General features: G+C 36.6%; 1 protein-coding gene across 1 annotated transcript in view; it reads right to left on the bottom strand.

Moving 5' to 3' along the window:
- Positions 1-27208, bottom strand: part of LOC106719008 (kinesin-like protein KIF13B) — a 90564-nt gene that overhangs the window by 5878 nt on the left and 57478 nt on the right. The window contains exons 4-28 of the mRNA XM_045684373.1: positions 20580-20707; positions 19473-19622; positions 13506-13753; positions 12934-13081; positions 12522-12701; positions 12342-12441; positions 12121-12269; positions 11761-11998; positions 11480-11626; positions 11265-11375; positions 10301-10524; positions 9972-10133; positions 8731-8892; positions 8531-8647; positions 8152-8413; positions 7865-8061; positions 7482-7642; positions 7290-7404; positions 6994-7095; positions 6801-6906; positions 6156-6347; positions 5858-6002; positions 5233-5381; positions 4599-4744; positions 405-588 (exon numbers count right to left, since the gene is read on the bottom strand). Coding sequence (XP_045540329.1) covers positions 405-588; positions 4599-4744; positions 5233-5381; positions 5858-6002; positions 6156-6347; positions 6801-6906; positions 6994-7095; positions 7290-7404; positions 7482-7642; positions 7865-8061; positions 8152-8413; positions 8531-8647; positions 8731-8892; positions 9972-10133; positions 10301-10524; positions 11265-11375; positions 11480-11626; positions 11761-11998; positions 12121-12269; positions 12342-12441; positions 12522-12701; positions 12934-13081; positions 13506-13753; positions 19473-19622; positions 20580-20707 — 4023 coding nt within the window. The remainder of the gene's footprint in view (positions 1-404; positions 589-4598; positions 4745-5232; positions 5382-5857; positions 6003-6155; positions 6348-6800; positions 6907-6993; positions 7096-7289; positions 7405-7481; positions 7643-7864; positions 8062-8151; positions 8414-8530; positions 8648-8730; positions 8893-9971; positions 10134-10300; positions 10525-11264; positions 11376-11479; positions 11627-11760; positions 11999-12120; positions 12270-12341; positions 12442-12521; positions 12702-12933; positions 13082-13505; positions 13754-19472; positions 19623-20579; positions 20708-27208) is intronic.

Below are 27208 nucleotides of genomic sequence, written 5' to 3'. Positions count from 1 at the left end.
TTATATGAAAAGTTGAAGAAATAACGTACTATATGATAACAGAATAAAGTAAGGCCTAAACAATCAATTACATTACAATCTTAAAACAGAAATAGAATGATTCAATTTACAATTCGATAAAACTTTAAGTTCACTTCACAAGTTCATTCATCCTGTATACCATTCTGACTTTGTCCCTTATTTTATAATAATTGACAATCCGAAATAAATACCACAGAATAAGTACATTAGTCATAAGATAACATGGGATACAATTGTTTTCAGATATCTTAGCGACTCTTAACATAGCGCGAGTCGCTGCGCAGACCGAAGTGAGGCACTGCGCAGCGCACCTATGACCTTGGGCCTCCAAGATATTTGAAAAGGCTAACACGAAGTATTTTTGAACATAAATGTAAACTCACCGAGTCCAAAGGATTTAGGCGGTGTGCAGGGGTCGGGGTCGTGCGCGTGCGCAGGTGTATGCGCAGGCGCTGCGTACGAATGCCGATGTCTCCGCGGTGGCTCAACGGCCAGGTCGGCGACACTACCCGACCGTGCGTTGCCCAGCCCGGAGAGCGACTCCAGAGACGAATCCAAGCGCATTATCTGTAGTACGTATATAGATTAGGGTGGCCCAAAAAAATAAAATTTTTGTTTTTTTCGATTCTCGTGTGAAAATATGTGAGTTTACTATGTTTTAAGAACCTCCACCAAAGGACAGGTTAAAAAAAAAATCTTAAAAGGTCGCTCAAAATTTGACGTCAAAATTTTATTTTCTAAAGGTTTTATAAATTTCCAAGGTAAATACTTTATATCTTCATATAAGTCAAATTTTCAGAATCCTTATATTATTTTACACTTAAAAAGATGACATGACGAGAAAAAAAAAATTAAAACAAAAAAATCTGATTTTCGGCAATTTTTGAATTTTTCAAAAATTCTGAGCGACCTTTTAAGAATTTTTTTTAACCTGTCCTTTGGTGGAGGTTCTTAAAACATAGTAAACTCACATATTTTCACACGAGAATCGAAAAAAACAAAAATTTTTTTTTTTTTGGGCCACCCTAATATAGATATTTAATTTTTTTTTTCTATTCTTTCCTCTTTCAATTACAGTTTTGTACTTTTTACTGATTATGTAATTTTACTTCATTTTATTTCAATTAAAATAGTTTTTTCTCTCTCTTTACAATGCTTCATTGTAAGCCTTTCACCAATGTGCTGAATGCATCAACCATTTTAATAAACCGTCAGACATAATTGTGCTACCAAGAAAATGACACCTTTTCCTTTAACTTTTACCCGTCATTTTTAAAATTGTCATAGTAGAGATGGAAAGGATATAACAATTTATAATACCTATCAAGACTAGATTGCTAACAATTTATCCTACAATAAACATCAAATAACTAACATTAACAGAACATTTTAAAATTATCTTACATCACAACTAAATAACGAACATAGCTTATAACAGATTTTATATTTACTACTAAACTACAAATGGACACGAAAATACCGTTGAACAGAGTAACTAAGAAATGAGTGAAAATCGTAATGCCTATTTACATCATTTGATAATAAATAACATCGACATTTCTACTTCATGCAACATAATGCCACGACACAAGTACAACATGTCGCGGTGACATTGTCACAGACAGGCACAAACACTAACACCGACAAGCTGACAGCAAGACATTGAATTCTTATCGGAAAGGAATCCCCTAATTGATTTGCTGGATAGCGAATTGTTAAGCCCAATTACGTCATCATTTATATAACAATATCCAAGTGTTATTACGCATTCCGAATAAAATTACACGATAAATAAGAATTAAATAGAGCAACAATTTAGAACTCTTTTAGTTTTAGATTGCACTGAAAATTGCACTCAAATTAGTATATTTTTCCATCGGAAACGATTTAATCCTAGCAAAGAAAAAAAAAACATTAAACTGTAATGTTATTTTTGTCGTAATTAGAGCTGAACGCGCCGCTACCCGTGCTGTATGTACACGTGACGTGGTGACGTGGTGACGTATCGGTGATGACGTAATGGCGGTGACGTAATGGCGAGCATGCGCACTCACGTTGCCGGCGCCGCGCGCGCTGCCCTCCAGCGCCTGCGACAGCTGCGCCGCAATGTGGCAAGCGCAAACACACAATGTATAAAAAACTGATGTGCCCGCATATATACTATATACTATATTTCAGATCATTTCCTATATAAATCTCAATTAAAGTATTATTCCTAGAAAACTATTTTTAACTAACACTTTTCGACGAATGTAATACAAAAAATATATTTAATGGTATGGAAGAAGTCTATTCAAATAATTACAATGTTTAGAATATTTTTTTAAACATGTGAAATATTAGAATAGGATAAATAAAATAATAACTAGGGATGTTTATTATGCTATAGTGCGAAAGACAAAAGTTAAGTGATTGGTATAAAAAGCGTTTCCAAAAAGGTTTATAACATTTGTATTTAACTAGTCTGGCCATAAATACTGTTACATAAAAACATTTCTTTTTTTCAACTTTTTAATTATTTTTAAATTTGAACACGTATATTATTTTAAAAACTTAATTCGTTTTTGCGCCATTTCACATATTTTTTTGTGTTCATAATCAAATTATAATATGGAATGGGGTATTAAAGAAAATAGGATTGCAGTGATCGCCTTGCACAAAGTGGGTATGGAGCCGTCGATCATATTCCAGACACTTCAAAAGCTTGGTATCAGCCGTATGTTCGTATATCGTACTATTAACAGATACAGCATCACTTCGTCTGTCGAAGACCAGAAAAGATCGGGGCGGCCGCGTGTTGCTAGAACTACAAAGGCTGTTAATGCTGTTAAAGCCAAAATTCGTCGAAACTCCATTAGGAAGCAAAAAATCTTATCGCGAGAAATGAAGATTCCCGCTAGAACTCTGTCGCGTATTATAAAACAAGACCTGAAGCTCGGTGCTTATCCACGATATACAGGACATGCCCTAAATCAATCTTTACAATTAAAGAGAGTGGATCGATCAAAACGCCTTCTGTCGCGATACGCAGGAGAAAGGCACAGAAATATCCTCTTTACCGATGAAAAAAAATTTACGATTGAAGAACACTACATTAAGCAAAATGATAATGTATACGCTCACAGTTCTAAAGAAGCTGCTCAAGTTGTCGGAAAGGTAAAATGTGGTCATCATCCTGCGTCAGTGATGGTTTGGTGGATCGTGTCTTATCAAGGAGTCACAGAACTGCATTTTTGTGGAAAAGGAGTGAAAACTTCAACCAAAGTATATCAAGATACAGTCTTGGATCATGTAGTGAAACCTTTCAGCAATACAATTATTAAAAATATACCGTGGACTTTCCAGCAGGACTCTGCACCTGGTCACAAGGCACAAACTACCCAAGGCTGGCTTGTAACCAACGTTCCGGACTTTATAAGAGTTGAAGACTGGCCCTCATCTAGCCCAGACCTCAACACTTTAGACTTCAAATTATGGTCAGTTTTAGAGGACATGGCCTGCTCTAAACGCCACGGCAGCATTGAGTCTCTTAAAAAATCTTTGGAGCAAGCAGTGGCGAAATTTCCCTTGGATACAGTGCGTAAATCCATAGATTCGTGGCCAAACAGATTAAAGGCCTGTATAAAAACTAAAGATGGCCATTTCGAATAGAATATTTTTTTATTTTTTGCTGAGACCTTAATAAATATGTAGGTATAAATTTTATGAACATTACATTACTTCATTTAAAAAAAAATGCATTTTCATTTGTAACAGAACTTATGGCTGGACTAAGTATTTTGTTCACAACAGCTGCGTGATTTCAAAAGTAAAGCCACAATATTCAAAGCAGTTAGTTACGTATTTGTAATTGCAATCTGTAAAACACGTAATAAAAAAATACAAATATATTTGTTAAAAAGCAAATATTATTGATTTAAAATGGCCGATAATAAACACAAACTGCAATGAATAAGCGGTAATTGTTCGTATAGTTAAGAGCGCATGGCAACATTGATCGATGAAGGTACATAAAATGTGGACTTACGTCGCCTCCGCAGATGTCATAAGAAAGGCGACGCGCGTCCGTCTGTCCGGTCTCCTCGTCCTCGGGACTTGCGTCTCGCAGTAGCCAAGGGAATGTACGGCGAACTAACTGAAAGAGCCGAAACACGGTCCAATGGGCCTTTGACATCTGCTGAGGGTCTTTGGTGCACTTCATCAACCAATACAGCCATTCTATATTGGAATTAATCTATTCCTTTATTTTAAAGTTAAAAAAAAAAACTTTTTTGTTATTGAAAAGCTGGTAAAATTAAAAAAAAACTCGGATTAACTTTAAATACGTCTTCCATTGTCCGTCAACTTTAAACTAAAATTCTTTCGGTGACTAAAAAAGTAACCAAGGAAGACAATTTAAAGTATTAAACAAAAAAAAACAATGATTTTGATGTAACATGATTTGCCTTTACGACATCTGACTGGTAATATGAAAGGCATAATAATGAGACATGTAACGTGTAGTGGCGTGGGCGTGTCCCGGCGGAGGGCGGTGGGCGGGGCGAGGGCGGGGCGTGGGGGCGGGGCGAGGGCGGTACCTGTGAGAAGTTGGGTACGGAGGCGGTCTTGCGCATGGTGAGGTTGTGTCCGCGCGCCTGCTCCAGCTCTCTCACCGCCACACTCTGCCGCAGCCGGTCCAGCGTCAGAATGCTCTCCACTGCGCTCACGCCGCGAGTGTACTTCTCTGTAACACATTGCATCGGTTTAAAACATTGCTATAATTTAAATAAGCAAATAATATGCAACGCGTATTGCATATGCTACCTCCCATTGATGTATCTACCTTCTTACTAATATTATAAATTCAAAAGTTTGCATGTATGTGTATTAGAAGGTATTTCCAAAAAAAATCTACGGATGTCAAATTTTTCAAAGATGTAGAACATAGTCTGGAAGAACACCTAGATTACTTACCAAGATTTTTTTTAAAACCGCGCATACGGAGTCGAGTGCGACAGCTATTATTAATAAAATTAGGAAGACAAAGTTTGCTTGAACTAACTCGTCCCAAAAATACTGATGGGATTTCGTTTTTTTTTTTTTTAATTAATTTAGTAAAGTTATGTGGAACATTTAACAACACTATAATCCTTAGGAGCTTAAATCATTATCATTGTATGATTTTATACAATGGAATAAAAATTATATAAATGTATATAGCCTATACTGTACCTATGTAGGTCTCGCCGTCTGCAGCGCTGGCCTCCTCGCCGGTGGCTGCGATCTGTGCGAGGCTCTCGCGCTCCTCCAACTCCTCGGACGCCTTGGGAATGTTGGACACCACCTCGTATGTCACACCCGTCTGCGTCAGCTGGTCCGTCCTGACACAATACATGTCACCATGACATGACAATTATTTCAATATCTGACTACCACATTCAAATCTTTAATCTGTATGAGATGATTTAGAAGGAGAATCTACACTAAAGGTCTCCCTCCTTAACTAATTAACAACTCTGAGTGAGTCATAAGTTTCATAGAAGTTTTAAGTTTTCCATGCAACTTAAAAATTCCTTACTATTTAAATTTGATACAACCAAACATATAAGCAAATTAATCAACACATCATAACATGTCAATTGTATTATTTATGGAATTTAGAAATTACGAAAATGGCAACATTAAACTGAGCATCTGCCAACCCTTTATTAGTCATAATATGACGCTTTCGAGATGACATTAATTCACAAGTGCCTCAAGATCCTTGTGAAACTACAAATCGAGGTACAATGAAAACTGTTAGGGTTAAATAAAATATCAAGAGGACCAAAAAGTACTTTAAAGCCTTAGTATTTACCTGACAATTTTCTTCCGTATCCTGTCAGTAAGGCTTTGCCGCTTGTATATGTTGAGAGCGAGCCGCTTGCGCAGCACCAGGTCCATGGGCGCGGGGTGCGACAGACGCACTGTCGTCTTAAGAATCAGGTACACGCGTTCATTGGCTGTAACATCACAAAATTTATCAGAAAAAAAGATTAAAGGAACTAAATTCTATGCTTAGCGTAGTTTTAGTATGAGAAATCTTTACAAAGGCACGCTCTGAAGCGACTGCCGAGAGTTGTTCGTATCTTTCTACCTGGAACCTTAATACTTACGTTCGGTTATTCTGTTGAGGTACTGCGAGTCATGTATGGAGGAATCCCAGGAGGCGACTGCGGCGACATCCTTGTCGTGGTGGTGCAGCAAGTGTAACTCGTAGAAGCGGTGTCCATGCTCCTTGGGCAGGATGGAGTTCAGCCCCGCCACTGTCACTTCTTCACCAGACGGATGTGTGCTCAGGTCGTCCGCTGTCATACCACACATGCATATTGTCATACTTCTTATTATACTCGAGTAAACTGTTTTTTCATGCTTTAAATTTGTTGTTTCGCATACCATGGACAGCAAAAAGAACCAACAAGTCCATTCTCCGTTAACTAAAGATTAACATGCGCCTATGCACTACCTGCTACCGTCTAGTCCTCAGTTACTTTGGCCATGTTACCCGGAGACAACCAGACAATCTGGACAAACTGGTTATAGTAAGAGAAGTTAAGGGTAAAAGAGCAAGGGGACGATCGCCTATTCGCTGATCTGACCAAGTTCAGAGAATATTGGGACTCAACATTCCGACCGCTGTGAGACAAGCCGCGGAGAGAGCGGTGTGGAAGCAGCTCCGTCGACACATCAGCGAAAGCACTTCAAGATGAGCACGACCTTCAGTGATGAAGAGCACGAAGAGGAAGAATGCTTTAAATTACCATTCAAATCCAAAAACAGAACAGGTATGTGTTGCTCCATGCCGGGCGGTGGGTTCCACGCGGCCGGCGCACCAGGTATCGGGCTGCCGGGACTTGGCACCAACACCTATAACAGAAGGAGGTCTCACAGTAAACCTACTAAATTGACATCGGTTATAGATATGCTATGAACATATTAAAAAATAATACTGACTGCATTCCTTTCTTCTGTGAGCGACACCCATTGCTCCACGAGCGACTGCTCCCTTTCCATATCGCGTTCGCTCTTCATCGACGGAGACATGTTCACCAATTTCTAAACACAAAAAAAATTGTTAAACATACGTAAATTTTAAGAAATATAAAACGATAAATAGTTCATATTTACTAACAAAAAACACATCTGCAATAAAAAAAATGAAATTTAACGTTTAATTTAATATGTTTATTGTATGTAAAGTGGTGGAATAGACTATGTTCAGCTTTTTGTTGTCTAATCAAGTAAAATACCTGTAGCTGGGCGTGCAAGTGTTGCCGACGTCGTGCGAGCGCCTCGCTCCACCTCTCCCGCAACACCGCCAAGTCTTCTTCCTGGTACGAGTCTAGGGGCTTCTGTAGGCGCGATCTGTAAATATTAAAAAAAATTAACAAACATTAACATAATGAATGACACATGACATATGTAGCATGTATGACAGATACCTGACAGTGACGGAGCCGAGCTCGACGCTGACGATGTGCTGGCAGATGATGGGCAGAGTGCCGGAGTTGTGTGCGGGACGTACGCGCACCGCCACGCGCCGCTGCTGGCCTTGCCGCAGCTGGTACACACCACCAGTCACCATGTCGCTGCGTTGAGTCACCTACGACATACGATAACTAATATAGTATATTTACGCTTGTTTCTGGTAATACTGCTCTCTCTCTCTCTCTCTCTCTCTCTCTCATTGTTTTTTCCCTCTGTAGTATGAAAAAAATTGCTAAGTGGTAGTCCTTAATAGTTAACGATACTAAATTACTATCGGTTACATAATATTTAGGGACTTTAGAATTTATATGAAGTCAACAGTTGGTGTGATGAGTACCTCGACAGGCGCGTACTCGCCGTTGTCGTTGAGCTCGTGTATCTCTACCCAGAGCTGTATCTTGCGAGTGAGCTCGGCCCAGCGGTCCGCCAGCGAGCGCGCCTTGGCCAGCTGTCGCTGCTCCACCTCCCAGCTGCCGCGTGCCCGACTGAACCCCGCTGAACGATGGCCCCACACTTCGATTGACAGGGCACCCTCTGCAGATACACAAAATTCAACAAATTTAATTTGACTCATCACTAATAGAATCAACAAACTTCAAGTAATCATAAGACTATGTGACTTACCAGCGCAATGTTCGACAAACTCTTCAGTGAGAGGCAGTTTAAAGTCTCGCTTGTGATCGAATCTCACAGTGAGGTGGCTGGCGTGGGCGGGGCCGGTGCGTGGGGCGGGGCCAGTGCGGGGCGAGGGGGGCGGGGCGTCGGGCACGAGGGGCGGCACCACTACGGGGTCGCCGCCTCCCCATAACGAGTACTGACAGAAGACAAAGTGCGACAGCGATGGCGGCAGACCAGTAGCCTGTTTAACGCACACACGGATCGTCACCTGCAAGAAGACAAAGTAAAAATCGATAATTTCTTAAATTGAATATACGGAACATTACATATCTAGGTGAGTGGGTAATGAGTGATTACTATAGTGATAATGGTATTTGTTACTGACCTGCTGCGAAGCTTGGTCGACAAGTTCGTCGTCGTCTCGCATATCACCGGAGCTATCTGACGCCGCCTCGCAGATCCTGTCTTGCGGGAACTGACCAGCCACTCTGCTTATTTCCACCTTTATAGTACACACATACAAATATTATTGTTTTAATATGTCTGATGTCTTTCTTTCAAAATTTTAGTATATTCGCATTATACCTGCAGCCTGCCCGCCACCTCACCCTGCTGGCTGATGATGGGCGTGTGGTAGTCGAGGGTCACATCGTGGAACAGCGCCTCCAAGAACACATTAGCTACGCCGATCAGGTTGTGGTTCTCTTGAGACTCGTAGAATGGATCCAGAGCTTTGTCGCATGACTCCTGAAGATTTAAATGAATGATTAAATTAAATATTTTTTTAAATTATTTTTACTCTTGAAAATACAAAAGTAATAAACTCTATTTATTTTATTTATTTATTTAAACTTTGTACAGATATAATTTTTGTGACATTACATTAGAAATGCAGTGCAGAAACCTCCAATGAGGGATTTTCATAACATGAGTTTTTTTCTATTATCAAACATATGTGATTGGAACATAAATAAATAAGAATTTAATTTCCAATACATTTTGTAAATAATCTATTTGTTTTAAAAAAAACATTTGAATAAAAAAATATATACACAAAATGCGAAATCAAAGAGTTTCACTAAAACTTACCAAGCAAAATAAATTACTTACTGTTAGTTACAAAAAATAAAAATAAGAATAAAACAACAGGAGGTATTCATCAGAAGATTAAAATGTGATTGGAAGCATTCTTTGAATCATGCAATAAAAAAACGTTTAATTACAAATATTAATTTTTTAAATAGAATATGGCAAATTAAGTCAGTCTTTAAGTATATTGAGATTGGACCAGTATTAAAAAAAAATCTCAAGAATTTAAATAAAAAATACTAGAAAAACTCCATACTATCTACTAGGCTTTTAATGAGTAGATGGAAACAGAAACACCATTACAGAAATACATAAAAACTCAAAAAAAATATTTATTTTTACAATAAACGCACCGTTGGCGATTCTGCGTCTAATTGTACTGCTTCCTGAAAGTTTTATAATATTGTTGTATTTACATACATTATGTGAAAATTAATTTTAATATCGAAGAATATTTTGTAAATATTAACTCCATTTCCATTCCAGACTATTATATTTTAAGCGTTTGGGTTATAATTAGAGATTAATGTTAATTTAGCTTTTGACTGTTACCTTAAGCTAACAATCTCTGTCAGAAACATTAATGATTTATACACCTTTATAAGAGAGCAATGGCTAATATATACCTTTATTAAATATTAGAAAGCAATGGCTTATATGACTATATTAGATACATCTATTAGAGTAATGGCTTATATGTCTATCAGAGAGCTGTGGATTAGACTTCGTATATTTACCTCTTCTGGTTGCTGCTCGCCTCGCTGCTGTCGTCTGCGCCAGTCGTCGTACATGTCGCGCATGTCCACGAGCTTGTTGTCGAGCTTCTCCATAGACCACACTTGTCCGCCGCGCGTACCGCGACGCACCATTATAGCGGGCTCCGACACGAACGCACCGCGCTATAACATATTATACATACGTTAAATTTTTTATGCGAAGTAAAGTTACACTAATAAATTAGATAGAGAAAGTTGGATATTCTAGCTACAGTAATAAGAAGAGTCACGTATGTACTAGTCATAAAGAGACAGATAGAGTTGTAGATTTGAGGGATTCGTTGCGGTACCTTGCGGTTGGGTGAGAGATTCTGCGGCGGTATCTGCAGCGTGACACCGAAGCGTGTGTTGCGATGCATCTCCTCAGCGAGGAAGTTGGCTTCCTGCACGAGGGCGTTGGCTCGCAGTATGTCCGCCTTCAGCCGGCCCAGCGAGCGCCGGAATGTGTCATCGCGCTCGGCCGCCCAGCGCTCCACGCGCGCCGCAGTCGTCGGCGTGCACGCGCTCATCTTACCTACAAACATGCCCACATACATTACAATATGTTCACTGTAATTTATATAGGAACCGCTAAAACACTAACGTAGTAGTCGTACACGTAGTCGGTGCCGACACCGAACCATATGTCATATTAAATAATTCAAACTTTCGTGAGACATTATCATTAACTTATATAGGACCGGCAGAAACATTCACGTATATATGGTCCAGTGTCGGCACCGACGAAATAATACCAATCCCACTCACCCTGATGAAGGGCACCCGATGGGCTCGAAACTAATCGGTGCCGAGACCGGACATATGTACGTGAGTGTTTTCGCCGTTCCTATATAAGTTAATGATAATGTCTCACGAAAGTTAGAATAATTTAATGTGTAGCTTATAACAGTGGTAGACACCAGCAACAATATCTGTTGTACGAATGTGTCGACTCGCACAGTGAAATACTACACAGAAGACACGCCTTAAGTAAAAGTAAATCTGCTTTTCGTCTGATGAGAGGGCATGTCGAATTCCTAATTTGAGTTCTCTTTCCCTTCTCGTCTTTTTCCTACAACGGAAGAATAGGAAAGGATAGTAGATTTTGATGATGAAAGTAACATATAGAGAGGGGAAATATTTTCTTTCATCAGTAATTACGAATGACTATTGACAGCGATCACTTCGCTTTTTCGGCGAATTCTTGTAGTTAGTTTGCCGCCTTATAATATAAAAAACTTTTCATTTTCAACAGTAGTATAATTAATTACTAACCAAGTTTTAGTGGGTCGTAAGAGTACGGCGGGTACGGCGTTGTGGGCGATAAGATATTTCTCAGCTGTTGGAACTGGCGCTCGTATTCCTGTCTCTGTTTCTCCAGCGCCACTGAAACAATACGCAAAACAAAATATAAATACCCTTAATACTATGCTCATTCAATCATTCATTCATTGGTTCACTCAGTCGTTCATTCATTCATTAGTGTATACCTTGCTTGTCCTCCTCGTGTTGTCGCTCGAGGCGTGAGATGGCGGTCTGTATGGGATCGTTGCTGAGCTCGTTCAACATGATCTCGTCTCGTGCGAAGTTGTAGTCTATCGGCTGAGCGGGAGTCTGCGGCTCCGATGCGGCCGCCGCTGGATATACAAACGTACAAACTTAATCTCACTAGTCACATAATACAAGCTTTAATAATCAACTTATGATTAAAATTGCTCCGTCTGTAAAACAAAATTTGTATAGTACAGAGTTTTTTAAGATGTTTACTAACTTGTATCTTTGGGACAGTTGACTCTGAAGAAGTGATGGTTGCCCCAAAGTATGCGGTCTCCGTGTCCGAGTCGTGCTGGCGCGGCGACTGGCGCACCATTGAGGAAGCAGCGAGCTCCAACCCGCGGCACCATCAGCAGCGCGCCGCCCTCCAGCACCAGCTCGCAGTGCTGCGGCTGGATGCCCAGACCAGACAGCTGGATGTCTGCTGATCTGTCTGCGCCCACTAGCGTCCGGTCCTGATAAATAGTAACATGTAAACTATTTAAACTGTCGAAATGCTTTTAAATAACGTCCCACTCATTCAGTTTTAGTTAAACTATTTTAGTTAAAAAAATCTTTCGCTAGGATTTAAACATACTTTTAGGTAATATACGAGTAGTTCGTTGAGTGAGGGATCTGCGTTGAGGTTGACGAGGTAGTACTTGTTCTTCTCCACCTTGATGCCGCTCGCCTGCACGCTGATGCCCATCTTCTCTAGCGCATGTTGCCGCTCGCTCTGGATACGACCTGAAAAATTACCGTTTTATACAATTAGAGTAATGCCACATAACAAAAATGTGGTTAATTAAATTGTCTAACCTGTTTCAACTAGTTTCTCTTCCCACGTGCGCGACATTTCCTTCATCAGGTGCTCGCTTTGAGCTAACTGCTCGTGCACATCCTCGCCCACAGGTGAACCCTGTAAAGTTTTAATTTAATCATTTCGTCAGACTTCAATTCTACTACAGAATAAGGGTTATTGAGTGAATGAATGAGTACCGTGGCGTGTTTGAGCATCTCCTTGAGCGCCTCGACCTCCTGCCGCAGCTCGCGGATGATGCGGGCGTTGGGGTCCTCGTTGACGACGGCGTGGTTGACGATGCGCTTGGCGCGGTCCGCGTACCGCAAAGTAGACAGCGTCTCTTCGTAGTTGTCGGCCGCGGGGGACACCGTCGCAACCTGTCGGATGATACAGTAAACAGTCACTTCATTGGTATAAATGTTATCAGATATTTTGGCGGCTCTTAGCAATTTAAGGTGTAGCTGGGGAAGGGCACAGTCACCGATGACCTAGGGCCGTCAAGATACTTGAAAAGAATTATACTGTCAATAACGTGTTGGCGTTAAGATTAACTGACGCATTACGTCAGTAACCAATTACTATATTCATTATTATTTTTAAGCTATATACCATAACAGTCTTGCTGTTGCCACCCAGATTGTCTTTGAGCAGCCAAGTGAGCACCGAGTCCCTGTAGGGCACGAACTTGTCGCGGTTGGTCTTGCCCGACGACTGGTCCGCCAGCTTTGATATCACCAGGCCGAGCGTTGTTAGTGATCTGCGAACAGAAAAAGTTTAGAACAGAATTTAAGGAATCAAAGGCGTAAAATGGAAATGAAATACACACAACTTTATGTGTTTCAAAGTTGCAATGGTTTATTGAAGGTAGAAAGGAAATCCTTAATAAAGCTTCCGACTTCAAGGCAAGTGCTTTCTAGGAAAACTTTCGTCACTTTGATGTTTCCCTGATTTAATGACCGGAGTTTAAATTGCGCAGAGATTAAAGTCTACCTTTCTGTGCAATTAACATAACGACGAATCTAAAACTTTACCTTGCTCCGATGTTATCAGTTCTGTGTTTACTTCAATAACTACGTTTCCATTAAGATACATTGGTATTGCCGGATTTATGAAAAATTTACAATTCTGACAAACGTCGAAGAACATTACAAATTATTTTCATATTTAAAACCGTGACTTACTTATTAATATTAGATCCCTCTTTAAGCCTATCGCCGACCGCGCCGGTCTTGACCGCGCGCTCTGAACCAGCCAAGTCCACAAGAGAGAGACGGGCCGCCTTCTCTCCCGATACTCCGGTCGCCGCGTCCGTCAATGTCTGGGTTAGCACCACACTGAACACAGCGTGAGACCGCGATGACTCACTGTTCATGTTGGTAGCCGCTACAGTACGTGACTTGTTGCCCTCCGTCATCAAGTTGTCGATGTCCTATGGGATTTTACATATGTTATTAAATTTTTAAAGTAGTTAAAATGTCAGGGCAAACCAGCGTCCTTCAGTGGATATAATTAAATGGTCACAATATGAAGGTATCAATTGATTTAATACTGAACCCAATAACCATTCCTATCAACGATCCTTTTGAAAGTATATTCTTGTAAACTTCTTGTATTACAACAATAAGTTCAACTTTGCCTGTAACTTTTCCTTCTATAAACTAGTTTCGTTGCAAATTTAAACCTATTTTAGTTTCCTTATTGATATTAAAAGATTTATTTGAGCTCTCCATTGCGCTGCAAACAAAACAAGTTTCTGGATTATCCAACTTGTGAAAACGATTTTAAACTACTCCGCTGGAGTGGAAACTGGGATATTGTTACAAGCGCACGATATAATTAGAAACAATGCATCTTACAAAGTCTTAGAATTATGTGGATTTATGTTCACTTAAAATCCATAGTCTAAAATCGATGGTACAATATATTCAAGTTAAATCAAATTGTTCAGTTAAATTCGCTTGCATACATACATATACATACTACGTAATAATTACTAGTGTAGATGTATACAAATTATACATTATGTTCCAAGTTAACCACAAAGCATATCGATTGTTCGACATCACGTTCATTAGACGACAGTATATAATGAGGATATATACATTATGTAAAGAGAGATGTTGATAATTGTTCTCGTTATTATTTAATGTAGAAATGAGTATTGCTTTGACGCTCGTGTATATAAACTACGGATAAAAAAAGTCTTAGCCAGTAAGTAGAACATAATAAATAAAGAAAAAGAATCCAATATTAATTAGAAATAACAGAGCGGTATGTTACGTCACGAACAGATGATGGATTCGAGGTAAAAGGCAGATAAGTAATTCGTTTCGCAAATGGAAATTTCATATTAGTCCTTTCAGTTGTCTTAGCAGAAGTAATAACGTATGACTGATTGTCTAGTTGTCTCTTTTCATAATAAATTATTTTCTTTTGCTTTGTACAAGTAAAATATGAAAATTAAATAAACAAAAGATGATTACGGTGCTTGACATGTGAATATAAACCATGCATGTGTATTATAAAGTCAATTTTTTAAGTCGCATCCGAACCCTTCCCGTTGTATTTACGTAGTACAACCGCTAGAGTACAAAATTATTTTTTAAATGAATATTGAAGTATTGTGGCATTAAATGAACTAAAAAGGAATTTGTAAAGTCGTTTGCAAAAGTAAATTTATTACTTTCTGGGACCGCAACAAAGTGAAACCGACCGCAGCGGTAGTGGGTCGGCGAACAAATTCGGTGACAAGGCAACTCTGACGACTACGGAATCAAATTAAATTACATCGCTTCCAATGCGAATGCTGTCTTTTCCCCCGCTTCGTTATTGCTGCAATGCTTAAAAGCACAATAGATTTGAACAGCACTGTTCTACCTCGGTGCATGCTGTACTACGTCACTGTTTTTCCCTCGTATGAGTTTAGGTTTACTGCTGCTTCGTTGGTGCATGTTGATACACTGCGCACTCAAACTTCACTAAACAAACAGAACCGCTGTTTGCAAAGCTTCAATCAGGAATGCAGATTGCTTTCATGGCCTGATTCCGAAGATATTTAACAATGTAGAAGATTCAACTTGATTAAATCCGAACAATTCAGATTATTGTTACAATTTCAAATTATCGTGAAGAAGTTCACACTTATTAGTCCATCCTGTGACCATAGATTTTGCGGTAACTACTAAGTTGCGTTAGTTTCTGAGAAAAAAATCTCTTTATAAAACATAACGTCATCCCTTTCATTATCTTTAACAAAACCGAGATAACAATAAGTTATGGAGATTATAGTCTCAGAACCCTACGGTAAGTTGATAGAAAGATTTGTGAAACGGATCAGAGAAAAAAACTTAACACATATTTCGTGAAACAATAAAATAAACTAGGACCCAAGCCGCAAATAAATCAGCATAATTTCTCATTCAGTATTGATAGCTCGCGGCTCGCGGCGTACATCGGAGCTTATGATTGACGGCTCCTACTTATTTATACAGAACATTTACATTCATACATCAAGACCTACATTCGTCTTTTATCAATTGTTATTTTTATTACATTTTTTTTTCAATTTTATTTTGGAATGAATTCTGTAATATTCCACGCGTGCTGGAGTGGAAAAATATGAAGTAATAATTTTTTATATTTATAATGTTTTAAACTATATTACATTTTTTACTCTCAACGTATACATATTTTCAATTTAGATAACCTTACTTAAATATTTATTTATACTAACTTTAACAACGGTACTAGTTTAATATTTATAAGCGGGGACCGTGGCTCGCTTTAAGACAATTGCAGACCCAGATTATTCATTCAACGCGGTGGAATAATTAAGGGATTTGTCTGGCGTAACATACTAAATATAAATCTGATGACATTTTAATATTAAAACTGTCCTCTATATCTGAACCCTACTATTTATTACATTTATTAATATTACTGTTGTTGGGATCGATTCGCCAATATTTTACTCGCACGTTTGGCCAACCAAAAAAAAAACACCATGTAGATATCCTAAACCGTTTTTCCATTGAAAATATTGTAACAATACCTTGCATATCCACGTATTAAAAAGAAATATTTAACAGTAGCATTCAATAAAGTTATACATTTATTAAAGTCTATATCACTAGCTACTGGAACTAGCGCTCGACATAACAAGTTTAATATCCGTCGTGGATGATTCCATTTTAGATCTACGAGATATAAATTAATGATTTTCTATGTATTTTGAAAATTAAAATGTAAAAGTATGTATATAAATACTATTATTTTATTCATGATACATTGAATGTGGATGGCTACATAAATAAAGACCGAAAAAATTGTAAATGAATTGTGTGAAAGAGGACATGCATAAGAAGGGAGTGAATTCAGATATAACGGCTAATAAACATGCAAGAAAAAGTAGTACCATGTGTGCCGACCCTCCATAGGAAAAAGGGCAGTTTGATGACATTGAACAACTTGCATTAAAAAATTTTATTGTTTGATTTAAGCCAAACCATTCTCATAAAATTTTTAAACAATGTTATAACTATTACTCTGTCTCAGAAACAAAGCTGATTTCGATTCAATACTACGGAACAAGACGTTACGACTGTCCGAGAACAATAAAAGCTCACGATAATAAAAAAATCGAATGCTTTTGATGCGATTAGATTGCGAGGGACAATGATAGCCGTCAACGTTTCATGCCAGCCAATCCATCAACCACCGAAAGATTTATGAACGCTAAAAACCAATAACAAAGTCATGGGCGCTAGATTAGCCAGAAATATTACTGCATTCGTAATGTTCTAATAGATTACACTAGTAGTAATTACAGACTTAAAGTCCTAACTAACAGTTTGATGCCTATTTTACAGATATTTAGGCGACTGATAGATCTAAAAAAAATCGTCTATTTTAGTTCATACGGAGAACCAAAACTTTATGGCCTTTTACGCCATAAAATTATAAAAAGCAAGTAAAATAATTTTAGAAATACTTTTCAACAAATTTCAGCGCACGGAAATAGTATATTTCATAACTTTGTTCACATTTTGCAGATAAAATATGTGTACACCAACTAAGAGAACATAACTTTCTTTTATATTTTAACAAAAGTAAGGTTTTGTTGAATGAATTTTTACAGCTACTTAAAGTGTGCTAAGAATTTAAGATTTTTATAAAAGCTTTAAAATTCTTGAATTCTTTCTGATTTTTAACGGACGCTGCTAGAAAGGAGGTCGTTATTTACAATATTATATACAAATAGTACCTATATCAAATCAATGACAATAGGGAAATACATATAGAGCGAGTGGATATTGAATAAGTAAATGCACGAACTGTGGGAGGTTCTATGACAAGCGCTATCGTCCCGCCTCAGTTCCATTTGCAATATTGATGCGATCGATTCCTCATTATGCGCAAGCTAATTCACACTGGACATAATGTTCCTACACGTGTCAATGAACGCCACCGGCTTTGAACTGACGAGCATTGTCTTATGCAATCACTACATCAACTTATCGCAGAATTTCGAGGTACTAGGAAGTTAATATATTGGTAATTGACAATAATTTTGATTGACACTAAATAATTCATATCTGAAGTCATTGTTTAATTAATTATTCTGAACATTTGTTTTGATGAACTTAAGAACGAACAACTAAAATATCAATAGTAATTGAATATATTTAAAAAACTATCTCATCTAAAGTTTAATGTTAAGTTAAATATGTATTTTACACAGCTTTAAAAAGAAATGTTTTGATACTAAACAAATTCAACTGAAACTGAAAACTAGAACTGCGTTCTTAAATTTCATTATCGGACAATATTCAAAGACAGTCAAATTAGGGATTCCCATCTTCCAAATGGAATTATTCATGAATACTCCAATCCAATAAAGAGGGTTCTCCGAATCGATTTGTTCACTGCTGGCAAGTATTCGTATCTAAAAATATTTTATATGTACTCACAAGAACTAAAAAAATGTGGTCTAAATTCGTAAAATGCCTTAGAATTTCAACATCAAACAAAAACTTAAATATCACTTCAAGAATACAAATGAGTAAAACATCGTTTAATTTACATAAGAGATCAGAAAACATTTAAATTGAAAGCAACAGTAACGTCGAGTTTACCATTTAAAGCACAAAGATAACAAACTTTAGCAGCTGTAAAAGAATCATTAACTCCAGATATACAAATGACCGTAATACTGGCAGCTTACAGAATTGTTGGAAAATGCTATTTTCGAAGGAAATGGTTTGAGCGGAGGCTTGGGTCAGGATCGACAGAAATAACGAGCACTGTTAAGCGTGTAACTTTATAATGAAGCTGTCGAAACGGCCAATCAGCCGGCGAACAACGATTTAATCAACGCCACTGCAATTTTTCTCTTCCCGAGTAATTAAGTTTGCAATAATTACTTAAACAATCTCAGGGAACAAAGTAAAATGTTTTCCTTTGAAATATAACCATACCTTTAAAGAATGCTACGTCACGTCGTCGCCCTACATTGGTCTTTGTTTCCGAAGTTTTTACTTCGGAATTATAAAATGTAATTTGAAGAAATGTGCTTTGTTGAATTAATTTGCCGTATTACTAATAGACGTATATTTCTTTCAAAATTTACTTTGTGCAAGAAGAAATAGGAACCAAATATGAAAGATCCACATACATAACTTTTTTAAATTTAAAATCCGAAATAACCGAATGCTTTTATTATATTCATGTAGTTTCAGGAATATATTTTAATGTTTTACAAGTTCGTCCATTACTTCATTTTAAATAGGGAATTAATTGAGGTTGATGAAACAACCCCTCTTTAAAATACATTCTGAAACTAATTTAACCGCATTTTTCGTTTTCGTTTTAAAATGAACCACTATATAGCCCAAGGGAACTTTATTTATCAGTTCTCCGTGATCCCACTAATTACCACTGTGATGAGTGGATAAGTAACTAAGACTGAAGAGCGCTCAATATGATTTTTATTTATTTAACTACTTAAATTTTAATGAACGAAGTAAATTAATTCTAAGTTTCAATCTAAGTTAGATATCCAGATAGCAATATGTTTTATTGCTATCAACATGCAATAACACCTGCATGTGTTCTGGCAGCGTAAAATGTTGACCAGTGTCATAACAAACCTGAAAAGATGTGACTGCCAGTTGCGAGAGACCGTCGACGTAGGGTCCGAGCACGGCGTGCTCGCGCACGCGCAACGAGCGTCGCGTCGTCTCCGGGTCCAACAAGTCATGCACGCGCTCGTTGTAGATCTCCATATACGACACCTCCACCTGAAACATCACGCATATTACATCACCTGCTCCTGCTTTATAAAGGAACTGAAGTAAATACAACGAAACAAAATATGGCAAACAAGAAAGTGACTGTCTGCAATGAGTTAATAGATTGTAGATTTTTAATGTTTGTTTTGGATTTTAATCTATCTAAAACGATAAGGAAATCTCCTATTTTATTTAGGATTATGATGCACAATACTTTTAAGAAATAAAAATATAGCTCAAAGAAAAACCCCCAACTTTACAGAGTGACCATTAGTATAATTACATTTCCCGGAAAATTTGCATGTAGAAGGATCCGAGCTAAAATACGCCTGAATGGAATCCCCCGAGAGATTTATTCATAGCCCTGAATTCCGTTACAGCGCCAAAGGTAGAAAATAAGGTAAAATATTATGCAATAAAACACGCTGCCAAATATAAATTGTACATAAAGCTGAAAATGTAATTATGAAAAATATAATTTTAAAATAAATCCTTATCTAATATAACGTATCGAAGTCGTTACCTACAAAGTAATTTATTATTGAAAAAATAACAAGTATTTCTTAAAGTCTAATAAAAGACAGTTTGACGTAATCACTTGTCGTTAAAAACGTTGACAGGTGACAGGGGAGGTAGGCGCTATTCTCTAATCCCTTTTTTTGGGGATTTTTCCTGTCCATTACGATGCACAGGACTAATAAATTGTATTTCATTACAGCGTAAACATTTCAAGCTAAAATAAGCTTCTTATCTTTGTGCAAAAAGCTTACTTATAAAAGTCATTTACATATTGAAAATATTTCTGCACACACAAAAAAAATCGTTTCCTTGGAATTACTGCAAGTGTAGGGGATCGTGTGCGATAGCTTAAACTTAAAAACCAACCCGCTGCCAATTACCTATCTCATTCTAATCAGAAATACCAAACTATTGTACATCAGAAATAATCATAGTTGTTTACTCTACCTTATATGTGAGTGCTGGCGGCGACTGCTGCCTGGCAATCCTCTCGAAGAGCGCGTCGCAGAGGCGCGGTATGATGCCACCCTCGTCGGCGCCCGGCGCGCCCATCATCGTATACGATTTGCCAGAGCCTGCAACAAAGGCTGAACTTAGCAACACAAGAAAAGTTAAAGGCAGCTTTTGTTTTTGGCGACGTCAACCGCTACTCTGCCAATACCTAATTCTTAAATCAGTCTGTATACAGCAAGCTAGATCCAATCATATATTTTAAAAATCAATAATTACAGTTGAATAACAGACCCCATCAATTCACTCGTGAGTCGTTGAGTTACATAAAATATATAAATATAAATATATAAATGTTTTTTTACAGAAAGTAAAAAAAAAACATAGAAAAACATTTTAATCCTCAAAACGTCAGAGTTGCCTTTGATATTAAGCTTCGTCTTAAATTTATTATTTATCAAGTGTCTATAAATGATCTTATAGAAGGAGTTGTTTAGCATGTTGTTAACCAGCTTTCCGCAATGTGATAACAAAAGACGAAGACGAACTTTGAAACACAAAAGTTACGACATCAAAAAGTGTTATGTTTATTATGAAATATTTAGACGGTTAATGGCATTACTGAGACTTACATTTTCTAATACAATTACCATTTTAATCATAAATCCAGGTTGCTGACGACAAGACAACGAATATTTATTTTCGAACTTGAATAAGTATTTTTTTCTTTATAATAAATTCTTAATTAAGGTTATAAACTTATTTTTTACAAGTGTATGGTACTTAAAAACTAATTAAAAATTATAACTACATTTAAAATTTTTACTTAGTGAATTGAATTAACTTAAAATTCTCTTCTATAATGGTCTCAAATTGTCGCAGCCAAGTTGAGTCGTAATGTGCAAAACTTTAATTAACGTCTAGCTGCCGAACGCGTACCTACTTCAAACCAACTAAAACAAACAGCTTGTTATTTTACCTACAACTTTGTACACATTGGAAAACATTCCATCGCTAAGTTTAGTTACGTCTCAACAAAAACGTTAATTTGAACAAAGTATTGTTGTTTTCAATTCCATCTTGTACATTATAGTAAAATAATTATTACGAATTTAATTTTTATAAATGAATTGTAACTAAATATATCTATGCTGATTTGAGCCATTGATAATAAACAGTATACGTGTTTCACAAAGTAAGGGATTTACATACAATCCTACTAAGCACTCGCGTGTACGACTTCTATTTTAATCCAGCTTGGGAAAGCTTTTGATCCGGCTATTATTTAATAAAAGACACACAATAGTTTATTAGTTATACTCGTAGTAGTTTATAGTCCATCACATGATTAATCATTTTTATCATGGGTGTATTTTGGTGTATGATTTTTTTTTGTGTAGGGTTGGCGACAGGCAGGCGGCCGGCCATAAAAACTTAAGCCAAAACTTTAAGGTTTATAAAACCTTGTGTGCCGACCCCACGTGATTGGGAAAAGGCCAGGGAGTTGATGATGATCATGGGTGTATTTTATTCGATTTAAAATTTTATTGGATAACATGTTTCGATACAAATCACGATAACATAGCCGTAACTTTTTTATAAAGAGTGAAAACTGTTATACTTTACGTTCACAGGACAAAAACACAAAAGCCACATGAAGGTTGCATTCGCATAACTTTTTCTGCGGCTTTGTGTAAACTAACATTTTTCATGTCATGTTGCAAACTCCGATATAAATCTTAGATGTAGCACAATACCTACTCAAAGTTCTGTCTTCCGTTATTCTTTGTATCACTTGTAATGGAAATGACAACTTTAATGTCAACGTTTATTTTGAGTTGTTTTTTATTATTTTGGAAATCACAAAGGTCCCATACATTTTAACCGTAGTCAAGAAAACTGGAGGTAGAAATTATATCACTTTTGGTGTTTAAATACACTAACAAAACTTTAATGTTACTCCAAAAAACCTTTAACTATAAACTGTAAATACTATATTGTGGTATTTTATAAAGGGCTCATTTAGTTCACCATCTTTACCTACTACCTAGCATAATGCACTTGACCGATAGCAAAGAGCTTTTAGAAACCAACGCCGTGTGGTTCAATAACTATTTGTAATGAGTTCGCGCACGGACGAAGGGTAATTGCACTGACCGTTGAAGTTTGATGCTTCATGTGGCCACTACATTAGACCTGATGTACCCAAATAATTTGTAAACACGGAATAAGACAAAGTATTTATATTCGTAGATATATAACGATAATCTGCAGGTGAGATTCAAAGTGAAAAAATACTAATTTCATTTAAGAATGTTAAGGAACATAAAATCTGATATTAAGTTCTGCAAAAAACCACACAATTCTCCTAGGACGTTACTTAATAAATTTTCATAAATATACGTAATTGATAAAAAAGACTTATATAACTTCATGTCATCTTACTTAATATAAACTTAAATATTTTATTACTAATATTGACGAATGGACGAATGGATGTATGTTTATATTAAGTATTTCCAGAACAGCTAAACGGATCTATCTTGAAATTTGGCATAGATGTAGAACATAATATGGAAGAACATAGGCAACTAATTACTATATTTTTATTCGCGGAAGGAGTCGAGAGCGTCAGCTAATATAAAGTAACATGTAAGTCTAGATAATAATTGGGTAAATGTTAAACAACAATTTCTCTTAAAGAATACGCTCTTTGGATCAAAATAAAACACAAAAAATCGTTCTTTTGTTAGTCGATCTCGTCACAAAGGAATAAAAGAAAGAAAGGCTTTTTACAGCGGTGATCTATTTCTGAATAAAGTAACATTTATGACTTAACTTTTACATCACAATCAAATATAAAATAATGCACTATAAACTAATATCTTTAAAACGATAAAAGAATACAGAACCTTTTTTTAAGTGTTTACAAATACCGGTAATGTTTGTCAAACATGAGTGACATTTGCATTAATAATTGTTTGATTAATTTAATGTTGAAGTAATTGAATTATCAAAGTTGGTTAACATCTGGCAAAAGTAAATGAGCAAAAATTAAACCGTTGAAATAATATTTTCTAAAGAGCACTATACAAAGTAAATGACAAAAATACATCACAGTCAATTAGGTACGCATGTGGGTGAGTTTATCTACACCATAAATTAGGAGCATAACTAGCCACGCATATGCATTCAAGGATCAACCACCATTATTCTTGGAAACGATTTTACGATTACGTCAACTTTAGTACCCTAAACATAAATTTCCCTGTTGTAAATTATTTGTGATACGCGGCGATACGAGACAGATTTATTTAGAAATGTCTCTATTACTTCTCAACTAGACGTACCAACTCGGGGCGAATTGCTAATATCCAAACAAAGTAAATTAATATTTAAAATTTTGCAAATGATGTAGTCGTGAAAAGTCATAACAAAAATGGTAATAGAGAATCGTCGTAGCAAATCATATCTTCACTTAGACAACTGTTACTACTTGCGGCTACTAGAACTTAAAATCGCTAGAAAACTGTAGAGATTTGTACTAGCGGTAAACGAACTGGAACAAAATGCATTGACCTTTTAAAGTTTTAATACAATTGAAGCCGAGGCGCTTGAAGCCAAAGCGTTACTCTAGATTGGCAGAGATAAAATAAAATAGGACCTTGTATGAGAACAGGGCTTGGAGTATGAAAGTTAGGGCGTGACTTCGGCCCCGTGTGCGGGATGATCCCGCTCACTGGCGCGCAGCCAACTGCCTACGCCTACATCTACCCGAAAAGTTAAGCTCTAAACTATACTATTCTCTTTTATACACAGCACTGCAATATAGTTTCAAACAGAATATTTTAATCGTATTGCATTATGTCAGTTTTCTATTATGCAAAAATACATCTGTTCACTAAGTATGTATCTAGTGTAATTGAATGTAACACTGATTTATTAATGTTTATTTCCAAAGAAAAACTTGAGAAATAATATCAAACTATATTATCAGTAAATACTGAACTGAAAATTTCTATTCCTATTTTTTCAATGAAATTCAAAGATATCGTTTTAAAATATGCAGCGGTAAAAATGCAGCTCTGATAAAATTACACACAAATGACTTACGATCACAAAAACGGGAATTATATAGTGCTTCTACTGCATCAAACCTAAGAGCCGTGACATTTCCGGCGGACAACCTACCTATAGGTAACATTGAGATCAACGATGCAAAGCATTCAAACTGTCATTATTACCATTGCGTAACATTAGTTGACATTGTCATTAAACATCCGTATTACTGTTAACATTTGATTAGCACTGCAGTGTCGATATTTTGCAGCAATGTTTAATTAGCGTGGCCGGTCGTAATTGGGAATCATTTAACGATCATCTCCAGTATATAGAGAGGAGCGCTGCAACGGGGACAATTAACGAATGCAAACACTCACCCACCCAAGCTGTCTTTTGGTCTAAGTGTTATGAGTAAATTTATTTTCAATGTGAAAGAATAAATTAAAACACACCTTATTCGTTTTTTTTATGACGTTCTTATGATGAAGGAAAACTGAGAAGAAATTCAAAGTTATAAGTTTAAATTAACCAACCCGCCCTGGGTCAGCGTGGTTGACTATGGCCTAGACACCGCTTAAATTACGATAGGCTCCGAGCCCCTCAATGGGGACGGGTAGTGAGCTGATGATGTTATTCGTTTTTTAAATTTATCTTGATCGGAATATCACTCACATAATAACGTGTAAATGACTATGTTATAGTTTAAAGATCCATTTCCGTGTACAATTTTTAGATAGCAAACTAAAATTTTGTTTTGGCATCTCACAAAATTGGTTACCATAAAACAAAAACAATAATTTTTGGATGGAAGAAATGCAGTATCCACTTTATTATAAAGATAAAAATAGTGAAGGTTTTACATAAGATCAGCTCTAGACTTGTTCCACAACGCGGCTGACACAAAGCTGGCACCTGCGATTTTAGGTCACCCGGACGCCGTACCTGCTTTAAACTCTTTTGTTCCCGTTCCCACGTAGCTGCGCGACGCGTTACATACAAAAATATATTTTAAAGACGAGACTCGTTCAAAGCTTTTTTAGTTTTAATCAAACGTTTTCCTAGTTACGTAACAGCGAGAAAGTAATTAACTGTTTACATTATACTTTTACGTATTAAGACATGTATTTAATTAAGTGTATTAACTGTAATTTTGGGTTTTGCTAACCGTTGGTTTCTGAGACCAAAATCTCGGTATAAAACATATCGTCATCCCTATCATTATCTTTGACAAAATATAATGTGTTTAAACGGAAATAATGGTCTCAGAAACCCACGGTAAATACATCACATAGATTAAAATATTAAAATGCACCTACTGCGTGCTCTACGCTCTACGCCGTAGACCCTATTGTGTGTTTGGTTTCGAAAATGTAACCCAATAACAAATCATAAATATCCGATGGAATGAGTTACAAGAAAATATTGGCAATTTAGTATAACAGTATCACATTATTTCTCCATGTCAATGATTAAATTATTAACATAAGAAGTTCACAAGCACTTTTGCTCGAGTATTTGTTATATGTAAAACTCAAATTATGAAATCTGTGCAAATACATCAACATTTTATAGAATAAAACAAGCCCCTTTGTGTTGTAAATTTACATAAACAAAGGCATACTCTGGCAGACGAGACAATTTGTCTGTTGCTAAACAAGGGCCAAAGTAAACAGTGTTAGAGTTCTAGGGTCAAATGCGGTCAGCAAACTGTGCGCGTATGTAATTCGTGTTCCTTGGGGGCAAAGCCCTAGACATTACACACTATGATATTGTACATTTGAATTGTTCCAAGTTTAAAACTTAAAGTTTTCTTTGTAATATTTAGCTATTAGCTTTTACCCGCGACTCCGTCCGCGCGGAATAAAAATTGAAAACGGGGTAAAAATTATCCTATGTCCGTTTCCTGGTTCTAAGCTACCTGCCCACCAATTTTCAGTCAAATCTATTCAGCCGTTCTTGAGTTATAAATAGTGTAACTAACACGACTTTCTTTTATATATATAGATATAGATAGAATTACGAACAACTATTCGCTTGATAGCTTGTACGTTCAAAGAATAAAATTTTTTTTTAATACAATTTAGAGTTTGAAACTTTTTTAATTTGTATAATCATTTATAACTTATACACTAGAACGTTTTTTTTTTCGATAGTACCTCAAAAGTTTTCTGTAGCATGAAAGAGCTTTTTCCGGTCTTTGAAATAGTCTTACAAACTGCTGTGCATCAAAAGACGGATGTTCAGCAAAACTTGCAACCGAACAAACTTTAAATTGGCTTACAGAATTCTGGTATTCTACGAATAGCCTCATAAGCAGTATATTATATAAGTAGTATTAATAGAAGTGTATGAATTGAGAAGATGAAAAGTTAAATGAGCGAGTTTACACAATATGTTACTTATATTTAAAAAATAGAAATAGAACACTGAATATGCCAACGATAAACTTACGCAAACCAACCGTCTATTAATAATATTTTTGTCCCAAATAATACTTTTATCACGATGGTTATAATGCTAAAACACTGTCTTTACATTTTCCTTAACACGGCCTCAGTAGAAAA

This window comes from Papilio machaon, chromosome 2 (assembly GCF_912999745.1).
Source record: "Papilio machaon chromosome 2, ilPapMach1.1, whole genome shotgun sequence".
Taxonomy (NCBI): Eukaryota; Metazoa; Arthropoda; class Insecta; order Lepidoptera; family Papilionidae; genus Papilio; species Papilio machaon.
This window is presented reverse-complemented; position numbering and strand designations above follow the sequence as displayed.